At 41.0% G+C, this 13,495-nt stretch overlaps 1 protein-coding gene across 1 annotated transcript; it reads left to right on the top strand.

The window, feature by feature from the left end:
* Positions 1-6,963: 6,963 nt before the first annotated feature.
* Positions 6,964-10,636, top strand: LOC131360684 (protein kinase C epsilon type-like). Its single transcript, XM_058401334.1, has 3 exons — positions 6,964-7,002; positions 7,199-7,257; positions 8,860-10,636. Exons 1-3 carry the CDS (start codon positions 6,964-6,966, stop codon positions 10,067-10,069), a joined length of 1,308 nt encoding a protein of 435 aa, XP_058257317.1. The 3' UTR covers positions 10,070-10,636.
* Positions 10,637-13,495: the final 2,859 nt, after the last annotated feature.

Here is a 13,495-nt window from a genome sequence, read left to right as displayed (position 1 = left end):
CCAGGAATCGTTGGAGGCCTTTAATATTGGTGGGCTCAGGCCAGGACATGATCGCGGATACTTTTGACTGGTCCATCTCCACCCCCGTTTGTGAAATCACGTAACCGAGAATCGTGATGGAGGAACGGTGGAACTCACACTTCTCCAACTTCACGAAGAGGTTATGGGTTGCCAGGCGGTGGAGGACTGCTCGAACGTGGGAAACATGTAGTTTCAAGTCTGTTGAGTAGATCAAAATGTCATCAATGTAGGCTATTACGTGGCTGTGGAGCATGTCCCTGAATATCTCATTTATCATGGATTGAAACACTGCCGGGGCGTTGGTGAGCCCGTAAGGCATGACTAGGTACTCGTAGTGTCCATTAGTGGTGTGGAAAGCAGTCTTCCATTCGTCCCCTTCTCTTATCCTGATCAGGTTGTAGGCACTGCGTAGGTCGAGTTTGGTGAACACCTTGGCCCCTTGTAGTTGTTCAAGGGCGGTTGGAACTAAGGGGAGAGGATAAGGGTAGGGCACGGTGATAGCGTTCAAACCGCGATAGTCAATGCATGGGCGGAGCCCTCAATCCTTCTTTTCCACAAAGAAGAAACCCGCCGCCGCCGGAGATGTAGAGGGCCGTATATAACCCACTGCAAGGGCTTCTTCGATGTAGTCCTCCATAGCTTTCTTTTCTGGGATGGAGAGAGGGTAAACTCGGTTCTTGGGAGGGACGGCATTGGGGAGGAGTTCAATGGTGCAGTCCCATGGTCTGTGTGGTGGGAGCCTGGCTGCTTTTTCCTTACTAAACACTTCACGTAGTTCGTAGTATTCAGGAGGGAGCAAAGTGGGGCTGGACGAAGCTGGGCTTTCAATGGAAGTAGCGAGGCATGGACGTGGAGTGCGGTTCAAAAAACAGTTCTTTATGCAAAAAGGGGCCCACTTTCGGAGGTCACTGTCCTTCCAGGAGATGTCTGGGTCGTGAAGCTGTAGCCATGGAAGGCCCAGCACTATGGGGTTGGACGGGGAGGAGATGACAAAGAACGATAAACGCTCATGATGGAATAATCCAAGTTGGAGGTTGATAGGTTGGGTTTGCCGAGAAATGAGGCCCCCTCCGATGGGCTGATCGTCAATGGCAGTCACTCTGAGCGGGGGAATGCATGGGACTGTGGGGATGTGTAGATCGCGCACCAGCATCTCGTCCATGAGATTGACCGCCGAGCCCGAGTCAATTAGTGCTGTGACAAAAAACTGAGAATGAGCAAGGAGAAGATATGCCGGAAGAGAAACTTTGGACAAGTGAACTATGTTTTCTACCTGTGGCATAGATGATTTTTCAGGACATCGGAGCACTCTATGACCGGGTTTTCCGCAGTAGAAGCAGAGGTTGAGTTTAATACGCCGTTCACGCTCCTCTGCTGTGACTCGTGCCCTTCCCAGCTGCATGGGTTCAGAATAATTCTCTGTGTGCGGTCACTCCTCCATTTTGTAACGCGGCAGGGGGCGTGAGGCGGTGGCTGTAGGGCGGTGCTGGCGACGCAGGTTATCCAGACGGATGGCAGTGGAAATATATTGGGACAACGTGACGTTCGTGTCGCGGCATGCCATTTCAGCTTGTAACTCCGGGCTGAGCCCCTCGTGGAAGACCGCCATGAGTGCAGTGTCATTCCATCCCGACTGCGCTGCCAACGTGCGGAATTTTATAGCATAATCCGCGGCGGCGTCCCTCCCCTGGCGTAATTCCAGCAGCTGAACGGAAACATCCTTGCCGCCCGCTGGGTATTCGAACACTTCCCTTATAAAATTAGCTAAATAATCGGCGGATGATTTAACTTGGGGGTCAGAATCCCAAACTGCTGCTGCCCAATCTAGCGCTCTACCAGTTAGTAAGGATAATATGAACGCGCACCTGGTTCTTTCGTCACGGTAAGCTTCAGGTTGGTGAGCGAAATAGTTATCACACTGACGAAGAAAACCTCGGCAACGATCGGCGGATCCGTCAAACTTCTCAGGAAGGGCAAAACGAGGAAGTTCGCGGTGGGTGTCATGCGCTGGCGCGGCAGCGGCTGCCTGATCCAGTGGCTGCTGCTGGAGCTGGTGGTTAGCTGCCCTCAGCACGTCGACCTCCGCCTGGTAAGCTTGAATAAGGACGCTCTGCCGCCACAGTGCCGCTTGCATATCCGCTGGACTCATTTCTGGCGAAGCATTCTGTAACGTCCCGTCAGACGTAGGGGTATTAGAATCCATACGCGGATGAGGTAAAGGGCCAAAGGCTAAGATCTTGGTCGAGGTCACGGAAAAGATAGAGTCGAAAACCAGAAAGCAATGAAGAGAAAGTCAAAACCAAAACGCTAGTCCAAGAAACGAAGTCAGAAGAAAAACGAGCAAGGTCATACACGAGGAAACGAGACTATAGATAAATCAAGGCTTGGCAGGTAACACAAAGGAAACAATGCTTCGCAATGAAACTAGGATAGCGTGCGGTTTATATAGGTCATAGAACTGGAAGTGAACAGAAACAGTTAATATTCGGGCGACGGCTCCCTCTGGCGTTCAGGCCTCGTGACAATGTGAAGCGTCTGGTGACCTGTCAGTTCTTTCTTTCTTTTCTCCTTTTTGTATTTCAGAAATGAAATACAATAGAAAAGTTAAAAAAAACAAACAAACAAACAGAATTTAGCTGTGTCTTAACATTAATGACGTGGTAGATTTTTATCCTTAACCATCATACATTCTTAAGTCATTCCACTGAAACACTGTGTACTTTCTAAATAAATATGGTCTAATATACTAAAAAAAATGCTCAGATATGCTTAGTAAAAATTATAAAATACTTTTTGAAATATGAAAGCAGCAGCAGTTTTTTTTAGATGTGCAAAAATAAAAATCTACACTAAGAGGCTCCGATTATATGTACAGTGTTACTTCTAAATGTCTAATTACTACTTTCTTGATTCCAGAAACGACTGACTTGGAATTTTTTTTTACACTTCTACATCACTGAGGTCTTGTCTGACCTTCCAGAGATGACAAAAAATATTTTAGAAGAGATCTTGCAATCTGTTGGTGTGGTGAACTTTGATGATTTTAAAATGATGAAGCCGATATGCTACCAGTGTTGAGGCCAGTTCAAGCCAGATAAATCCTTGCGGCTTGGAAGCTGAGAGGTAAGACATGATACTGCAGTACGAAATACAACCAGTACCCAAAACAGCTGACCTAAACAATCGGAAACATTGAAACATTCATGTTCTTGTTAGTTCTTTGTGTATGTGTGTGTGTGTGTGCGCACGCATATGTGTTTTGTAGGGCAAACTCCTGAAACTATTAGCTCATCTGTTGGTGTCTTGCCAGAACCTCGTCCTATACCAGTTTGTTGTACCAAGAAGTTTTCCAACAGCTTCCAAAGCCCTGATATAGACTGGGTGAGTTGCTTTCTGATACCACTGGGTAAGTTCCCAGAGGAACTGATACAGTCAATAGAGAGAGGAAATGATGCTCTGGATTGTGGTTTCTGGATGAGATGATGTGAAAAAGTTCTTGTCCAAGTAGAAGGAATTCTACTTTGCCAAAAAATAGTGGCAAAATATTCGAAATCTCTGCCAGACGTAATAAAGAGAGACGTGATCGAGCAGGAGTATCACTCTTTAGTTAAGCAACTGCAATGTAGGATTGAAAATGTAAAGCGATCTATGACACCAAAAACACAAGAACAAAAGCATCCCATTGATGAGTCTGGCACAGAAGAAGTCCCTCCAGAACAGAGAGCAGCAATCCAGAACAGTTATGTTAGGTGCATTAACTAAGATTTAATATTCCTGTCCCTTGGAAAGACCCCAGAGAGCCAAGAGCAGAAGAAAGAAAAACTGAAAACGATGTCTCAGAAGGTCAAACATCTGATGAAGCTGCCTTTCTACAAGATTGCAGATGAATTTGTACATGACATATAAGTTGAATTGTTCTTGTATTTTCTGATTTCCATTCCTGTACCTCAATTTAAAGAGGTTGTTCATAAATATTGGTACATCTGTTGTATTCATTCTCATAAGGAAAACCAATAATCCTTAAAGGGTGTTAAAATTCTTACTTTTTTTCATAAAAACCTCAAAATTGTTTTTAACCATTTTAAAGTCTTTTCTTCTTTCTTGCTCTTTCTTTCTCTCTTTGTCTTTTTCAATCACCTTCCCTCCATCTATTCTCTTTCAGTTCCAGTAAGATCACTAAGGTTTGCATTGAGATGAATAAATTATCGCAAGGCAAGTTGTTATTGGATTTCTTACAGTACACTATCTCTTAAGGTATGTCTAGCTTTGCTTTTCAGTATTTGCATGCTTAATCTGTGCGTGCCTTTAACCTCTAAATAGTTACAAGTTACAGAAAATATTTTTTTATTTAGATGTTGTTAACACTGCAAAAGTCACTATACATTATAAACTGCAGGTGAAGTGACTAAGACTGATTATCTCCTCATCATGGCACCTGTTAGTGGGTGGGATATATTAGGCAGCAAGTGAACATTTTGTCCTCAAAGTTGATGTCTTAGAAGCAGGAAAAATGGACAAGTGTAAGGATTTGAGCGAGTTTGACAAGGACCAGATTGTGATGGCTAGAAGATCAGAGCATCTCCAAAACTGCAGCTCTTGTGGGGTGTTCCCGGTCTGCAGTGGTCAGTATCTATCAAAAGTGGTCCAAGGAAGGAACAGTGGTGAACTGGCGACAGGGTCATGGGCGGCCAAGGCTCATTGATGCACATGGGGAGTGAAGACTGGCCTGTGTGTGCTGATCCAACAGACGAGCTACTGTTGCTCAAATTGCTGAAGAAGTTAATGCTGGTTCTGATGGAAAGGTGTCAGAATACACAGTGCATGGCAGTTAGTTGTGTTTTGGTAGCAAAAGGGGGACCAACACGATATTAGGCAGGTGGTCATAATGTTATGCCAGATAGGATGATCATGTTAATTCAGCAGTAAATTACAACCGTCTTCCCTGTGTTCATCTATAAATGTCTGGTTTGGTTCAGCTACCAAATCAGACATCAAGTGACGATAATGGACAGTCAGGACTGCCGAGAGGATTACTGGTGCTCTCCTGCCAAACCAAGATCCTTACACCTCCAGAGTGAGAAAAAGGGCTAAGAAAATCACTTTGGACCACTCACACCCAGCCCACTCTCTCTTTAAACTGTTGCCTTCTGGTCGGCGCTACAGGGCATTGATCACCAAAACAGCCAGGCACAAAAACAGTTTTTTCCCACAGGCTATATTCAGCCTGAACAGTTCAAACATTCATAAATATACATTGTCCATCTCATCTGACTCATTTATACATAGAATCCAGAACTGTACATTTGTAAACTACACACTTGTAAATAACATATCTGTACAGTCATTTAAACCATTTATATTTCTATTGCTGCATATATTGCATTAGTGTCATATTCCATCTCTGCTGTGTAATTCCTATGTCCATACTGTCTTTTGCACTGGAGCTCCTGTCGCATTCAAAGTCACATTCCTTGTGTGTGTAAACATAATTGGTAATAAAGTTCTTTCTGACGTCTGACTTCAGACTTATGACTTTTATAATAAGATGTTCAGTTTAAAACTGTAAAGTTGTTTGCATTCTTTATGTATTTTTTACAGAATTATTCTGGCAACTACAGCTGGCCTTTTTTTCGTAAAAACAACAGTGAGGGATTATAGCTGGGGACTATGATACATGGTGACTGGACAGTAGACTCTATCTATTAACACATTCAAATGCTTGAAAAAGATTATAATGTCAAATTTAGCAACCAACAAACTCTTGAAATTATATGACACGACTCCAGTGACTGGACTCCTCTGTTTGAAGATGACCTTCCCTGATTGGCCACCAGACCTCAGGTTAAGACTGGCTTAGAACCAGAGAAGTAAATACAGACAAGTAGAGTCCAACAGCATTCTGTCGACACCACATGTGACTTGTCATAAGTCATAATCAGACCTGCCTTTGCTTTTTCATTTGCATTTTATGTGCATGGGCTCTGTCCCCACAAAAACAGAAAAAAGTGTTCATTGAAACTCTTGGAACTCTGGGAAAAAATCACTGAGGTGAGACTGTAATTGATCAAGCTTAGCCTTATGAATGTACTCATATTCTTGGTTGATTATGTGTACGACAATAATCTTTCAAAACATTGTGTGTTGTCCTAAAGACAAAAAGAGCGGATCGTGATGGAAAATTTTAAAAGGAGTAGTTCTGACCTTCTGTGTACATGACTAGAGGTTGTTTGTGACTAGAAGTTGTACGCGACTGTGCAAACTAACAGAGGGACAGAACGGGCTGGAGACGAGGTGGTGAGATTAAGGGCCTGAAACAGCTTAGTCAGGCCTTGGTCAGGTTGCCAGGCATAAGGTTGCATGGGGAAGTGAAAACTGAATCGTTTTAGGGTAAAATTCTTGAAAACTCTGAATCAAACTATCAGCCTAAACAATGCAGAACTCTGATATTAATGAAATTCTTCATGTCAGAAGTGGGTTTGGAAGGATAAAGATGACCAAAGACTGGCTTATATTTTTGTGCTGTTTTAGTTTTCTCCATCCTGAGTATTTTAACTCCTGAGAATCAGTAACAACTCCGTGGCAGATGTTTTTTCCTACATGGCTTTTAAACTCTGTTAAAAAAGTGCTATATAAAGATTGTGATGATGATTGTAACTGTAACTGTATTACACATTGGGTTGTATTTTATATAAAACAATACCAAATAAGTGAAGTAAATGAATTACTTTAAAGACATTCAAAAGTTTCCTGAAGAAAATGATTGCTGTTAATAGTCCAGCTAGGAGAGGTAACTAGGAGACGCTACCCTGTGACATCACAGATTCTAATTCCATTCAGATTCTGTGACTCTCTAGTTTGTGTGTACAGTCTGAAGCTGTGAATTGTGTGCATTTAGCGTCGCATTTGTGTTGATCTGCGTTCAGATTATAAGATTGTTTCGCAATGGGAAATTCATTGAACTTGTTTCAGGGTATGAGGAGGGTAAGTATGGATCATAGATAATGATTTACAAATAATATGATGGAAGGTTTTGGAGAAATGTCTGAATTTTTTGGTCTCACTGAAAAACTTGGATAAAGAGAAGACAATATAGCTCTGCAGTGTTTCTGAAATGTAGTAATATACCATAACTTGTGTTTATGTGTATAAAACTGAACATTGTTTTATTTGTGAGCAGAAAAAGAAGAACAAAGTGAAGAAGGGACATGATGAAGTCAAGTCCTATGATACAGAAAGGTAAATAAATACATAAATAAACACATCAATAAATAAATGAGCCTGTAAATGTTAAATATGGAAGTTTCATGTATCGTTCAGGTGCTAATTGCCCCACACTATCAGAGTTTTGCCTCCTTGGGAAAGCATAGCATTAGCACGGTTGCCATTTGTCCACAAAATGCTGCTTTGGAAGTAGGCTGCAGATTGTAGCGTTTTTTACTGAAACTCATTACAGTTATGTTACTCAAATCACTATCTAAATTTATCAGAATGAACTCAAATGTTATTGAAAAAAGTCCGACAGAAAGGATCCAAGCTTTAACAGTAATTATTGTTGACTGGTTGAACGCCGGGGCAAGTGAAAGCACAGTTAGATGAAGAATAATTTTCCCACTCGGTCGATTTGATGATTTTGGCAGCAAAATGTCGGAGAAACAGCAGTATGAAGCTAAGCGAGTCCGATGCTTTATTCTCCCATGAAAAAGTTTCCTGGATTCATTTTCCGGGATTTTCCGTACCCGAGATTTGCTCAGGTATCATTGTCCCGAAAAAAGACGACAAAACTGCCTCTTTTTGTCAGAACTAAAACATTTTGGAAACAGTCTCTTGAATGGAAAGTAAAATCTCTCCGTCTCCTCATATGGAGCTGAAATAAGCCCGTTAGCCAGATAGCTAGCCGCTAATCTGTAGCCAGTGCTGCACCGATGTAGCTGATAGCTGGTAAGGTAACATTCCCTGACTATGCTAATGCTAACATAAGGGTTAGAATATCGAGGGGAATGAAGGCAGACTTTCGCCCAGTGTGTGCTGGGATAGACTCCAGCAGATCCCCGTCACCCTAATTAGGAATAAAGCGGATATAGACAATGGAGGGAGGGATGAAGGCAGACTGTTGAATTAATTTATCCCCTGAAATGCTCACTAAATAAATGTACATGCGCTTAGTTTAAGTTTATAGATTTATAGTAACAAGGAAATTTGTTCACTCTCATGACATGATATCCACATACTATGACTTTCTTTAACCTTTAATTTACTACTTTATTAATTTACTGTTACCAGAGATAACTGACTATGAAGTCATGTAAGGTGACACTTGGTTTTATGAAATCTCTGAGCAAAGTGAAAATAAGGGAAAGTACATAAGAATGTATTTCCTTAACTATAGAATAGTTTATATTTACACTTTGAAATCCTTAAAAAAACCCTGCAAGTTTGTTATGAAGTTAATACATGTGCAAACCCATGCTCTCTGAAATGATTAGAATTAACTGCCCTGTATACGACATATTAACCTTCAAAATTAAGCATTTACCACCATAACATATTTCAGGGGGTTCAAACTCAGAAATACCTTCTACATCACGTCTTAGCTACAGCTTTTATATCATATCCTAACTGAAAACCCCATGCCTCAAATGGAGAATAATTAGTATATGGTCCAGTCCAAGCAAGTGCAAGTATGTCCATTTGTTCCTAATTGTGCAATTGCTGGACAGTATCGGGTTCAAAACACACCACCACCAGTATAATCTCAGACAGAAAAAAAGAAAAAATTTTAGAAATACTGTTCTAATTTATAGAAGTGAAAAATCTGTTGTGTTTGTTTCTTCATTGCAGTAAAAAGAGACAGAAAACGACTTGCAGATTTGAAGAAAGTCTGATACAACCAGAGGAGGATCATCTGGGGTCGGGCACACGTGACAGAGACATAACACCACCGTCTGCTGATCATATCGAGGAAGTGCAACAAGTAGAACCAAGTCCATACCTGAGTGAGGATGGTTTAAATGAGAGCAGTGTAGAGGTGCAGCCTAGAAATAAGAGCCTAGAGGATTTCGAGTTCCTCAAAGTTCTTGGAAGGGGTTCATATGGCAAGGTTGTTCTGGCTGAACTCAGAGGCACTGATAAGGTGTTTGCAGTAAAGATGCTGAAGAAAGAATCGATTCAGAATTATAGAGAGGTGCTCCAAACTCTGATGGAGAGACGTGCCCTGGTTCTGGCTGCAGAACACCCCTTCCTCACCCAGGTCTGCTGCTGCTTCCAGACTAAGGACCGCTTGTACTTTGCTATGGAGTACATGAATGGAGGTGATCTTCAATACCACCTTTCACGGTCATTTCGATTTACCAAATCACGCTCCCGTTTTTATGCTGCTGAGATAGTCTCTGCTCTCATCTTCCTCCACCGTAACGGCATCATTCATAGAGATCTCAAACCCAGCAATATCCTGTTAGATGCCGATGGCCATTGCAAGTTAGCTGACTTTGGTGTATGCAAAGGGGGCATCCTAGATGGCAACACTACCAACACTCTCTGTGGTACACCTCTGTACGTAGCACCTGAGATACTGTTAGAATGTAAATATGGTGCATCAGTGGACTGGTGGTCTCTAGGTGTCATCATGTATGAGATGATGGTGGGCTATCCTCCGTTTGTTGCTAGAAATAAGTCGAGGCTGTACAAGTCCATCCTTCAGGATACTCCACTTTATCCATTTTGGCTGAGCAGAGAGTCGAAAAGAATTCTCAGGGCATTCCTGGTGAAGAGACCTAAGAATCGGCTTGGCTGTGTGGTGTCCCTGGGCCAGGAGGAAGCCATCAAAATGCATCCATTCTTTAAGAAAATTGACTGGCAGCTTTTGGAACAGAGGAAGATTACGCCCCCTTTTAAACCAAAAATTACAGCCAAAAAGAATACCAATTACTTTAAAGCACGTTTCATTCGTCAGAAGCTCAAGCTTACCCCCACTGATGATTCAAAATTTCTGTCATGTTATCAGAGCTTATTCGATGACTTTTACTACTGTAACCCCAATGTTGATTGTTAAGCTTAACTTTACACTGGCACAGAAAATGTTTTTCTTACTTGAGCATTAAGTTTTCCCTTGATTATGTTTCATAAAAATAAACAACTTAGAAAGTGTGAAAGCCACCTCCTCAGTACCAGCCCACAGCATTTCCTCAGCCCAGATGTAAGAAGAGCACACCTTTTGCTGGCGAGAGACAAGACACTTTCCATGTGGACTAAATGCAATTACACAAGTCCTACAAAGTTACATTACACTAGATGTCGTATTGTGTATGGTCATGTTTGTGTGAAATGAAATTTGAATGTAACATTGTTCATGTCTTCATTAAACTGGCTTTGTGCACTAGACTATTGTCACTGTAACAGGTTTAGGTTTCTTGGTTCCAGTGGAGGGAAATTGTAACCACAGCTTAAATACATGAATTTGCATTTCCTCTTTCGTGTTGAGGAATGTAAACCACATTTTTTTCACATTTTATAAATGTTTTTAAATTATTTGTTAATCTCTTGGAACAAACCTAAAAACAAAAAGGTCTAAAAACATCTGAAAGCACTGAAATTTGGTGTAATTTTTTTTTTTTCTAATTTTATTGTGATAACATGAATATGTAATACCCCTTGTTCTTGTGGCATTGAATAAAGTATATTTTAAAAAGGGGAAAAAAATCCTTCTACTTCTATTGCTGGTAACACTCTTGAAATGTGTCGTGGACTGAACTGTACTACGCATGCGCAGTGCATATCAGGCATTGATGCAGATCCGAGAGATACGATAAAATGCCGACCTTGAATTAGTCTTCTGCGCATGTGCGAAATGTAATGTATTGATTGTACCAGAGGATGGAGCCACAGAGCTGGTGAAGAATGCCTTACTATTTAACGGTGAGTGAAATTGCATGTCAACATGGAATCAGATTAAAGCAGTAAAACACCTTGTGAAATTTGAGAACAACACTTTTTGTTGAATATTTAATGGTTAAAAACCTTTCTTGGCATTTAATAATAAAAAAAGCAATATGTTAAGGAAACGTGTTAACCACTAAGCCCATAAATATTTATTCTTCTTGTATTTTATTGTGAATGTTTTGGTTTTTGATGCCATGTTTGCTATTGCTATAGTATTTACTGTGCAGTAAAGTGTTATAGGCCAAATAAAGCCTAAAAAGTTTATATAAAAGCTAATTCCTAATTTTCAACCAGATCTGATGTTTAGACATCCCTGTGATGTAAGAAAATTCATTCAAAGTCTCATATTTATTGAATCGTCTGTGCATAGGCATATGTGTGTGTGTGTGTGTGTGTGAGAGAGAGAGAGAGCATACATGGAACAAAGACTTGAAGTTAGCGGGGCAGTTCAGCAGCACAGAAGTACCTCCTGTCCTTTCTCTCCTTTCATTTCATACACGGGCACAGGTTCTCTCTCTCTCTCTCTCTCTCTCTCTCTCTGATCTCCAAACCCTTTCCATGCAAATAGAAGGCCCTCTAATACTATAATTGGATGGCTGTATAGATTAGGGCAGGCTTTCTCTCTTATCTCAAGCTTTGATACTGCCAGAATCCCATTAAATGTCTGACGAGTGCCGTCCACTCATGTTTTGCTTCTTGTTACTGCAGCACATTAAATTAGAGTCAATAGAGTCAATGCTTATATTGTTGGGAATATTGTCTAGCTCAGGAGTTCTTAAACTTTTTGCAGCCATGTGAATACACTTCCACAGAACCCTTTATGATAACAGCACAGATTCATTTTATGAGCATAATACAGTTATTCAGATATCAGTCATGATGCAGTGGGTTTGACCTCATGCATTTTTGGAGGGATTTAGCAGATATAACTAGGGGGTGCTGTTATAAATGAGCTTTAAAAGGGATAAGATGTCTTTCAAAGATAAAATAAAAATATTAATATCAATTCTCATTTTTAGCATCCACATCAGAATATTTGCTGTTAATAAAAGTTTCAAGGATTATTTTAGACTTTTGTAGAAGAGTGCAACAGCACCCCCAAAAGTCATAAGTCAAATACACAGAATGCTCTAAAGAAGCAAGACTGGGTCTGATTTCTTTCTAGCCCAGAGTGTAGATACATGTAGCCTATCAGTGACAGTTATGACAGGTGATTAAACAGACTGCAACACACCTAGATCTGATCTCCATAACCTCATCATCAGTAATGGGTGAGATATTGCACATGAAATACAATCACAGTTGTAATGACCGTAAACTAGATATTAGATTATTTACTCTATCATCCAAAATTTCCTTTCAAAGTATGAATTACATGCTAGCTATTTTTATTCTGCTAGCAAGAAAGGGTTACAACTATTCTGTGTATCATATTTGGTATTTGGAGGAAACAGTAGAGTGTTTTGAACTTGGAGCACATTGCATGTGTAATAGTTTATCTATCATTCTTTTTTATGTTTTTTTATGAGACCTTTTGATATGATGCATTGCTCAACCCTAATAGATTCACTGACAAGTTATTTATAGATAGATTTTAGTGTTCCCATCTAATATCACTATCACAAAATATTTAAAAAATTTGAACATATTAAAATTTACGTATACTAGTGATATGGTGCTACGACGTTGAATTTGTGTGTATGAAGTGTCAGTTTTTGTGCAGTATAGCCTAATGGGTGTAACTTGACAGTTGGACATCTGTGTGTAATATACATAGACACTATGCAATCAACTGCTGAATGTGTCAATCTAGACAAGACACACACACACACACACAGAATTTAAAGATGCCAATCAGCCTAAAATGTATGTCTTTGGTCTTGCAGAGGATGCTCTGTGGTTAAGCCTACTTAAAAATATTTTAGCTGTATTGTGGAATTGAAAAAATACCAGAGCGTTCTTTAAGCTGCAAAGAGTGTGCTGCAGCTCTAGGAAAATATCACAGCCAATACAATGATAAAAGACAGATACCACATATCTTTGGACAAATCTGCACCTGCACACACACACACACACACACACTATTTTTGATGTACATTGTAGACAAGGGTTTGGCATAGCTCTGGCTTTGCCTGAACCCATCCTGACTTATACCTTTTCCAGTCCCCCAATAGCCAAAGACAACCTTGTGATGTTGACTGGGACAGCAGCCAAAATCAAGGCTGCTTCAGCTGGCCAAAGCTGTCTAGCAGAGAGTGAAAGGCACTCAGGCTCCTCTCTACACTCAGCACATCCGCCATCATTTGACTCAGCCGCAGGCATGCAGGGAATGGCAGCTCGGGGCCGAAGGCTAAGGGGACTTTACAGTGGCGGCACATACCTCAGCAGGGGCACGCCGGGGTTTTAAATGGGCATGGAGAGCGTGTGCCTCGAAGGCCGCTGCTTCTCATCTGCCTCCAGTCGCTTCAGACAACACACACTAATCCACAATGCGATGAAAAGGGCTGTTGTGACAGATATGCTTGTGTCTGCCAAAATG

This window comes from Hemibagrus wyckioides, linkage group LG10 (assembly GCF_019097595.1).
Source record: "Hemibagrus wyckioides isolate EC202008001 linkage group LG10, SWU_Hwy_1.0, whole genome shotgun sequence".
Lineage (NCBI taxonomy): Eukaryota > Metazoa > Chordata > Actinopteri > Siluriformes > Bagridae > Hemibagrus > Hemibagrus wyckioides.
Note: the sequence above shows the minus strand (reverse complement) of the source record. Positions and strands in the feature narration are given on the sequence as shown.

What these genes read in the sequence shown, in the direction of transcription:
- LOC131360684 (XM_058401334.1), top strand. Translation starts at nt 6,964, where the DNA reads ATGGGAAATTCATTGAACTTGTTTCAGGGTATGAGGAGG. An exon ending in TGTTTCAGGGTATGAGGAGG is followed by an intron (nt 7,003 to 7,198) that starts GTAAGTATGGAT and finishes ATTTGTGAGCAG; the next exon opens with AAAAAGAAGAACAAAGTGAA. An exon ending in AAGTCCTATGATACAGAAAG is followed by an intron (nt 7,258 to 8,859) that starts GTAAATAAATAC and finishes TCTTCATTGCAG; the next exon opens with TAAAAAGAGACAGAAAACGA.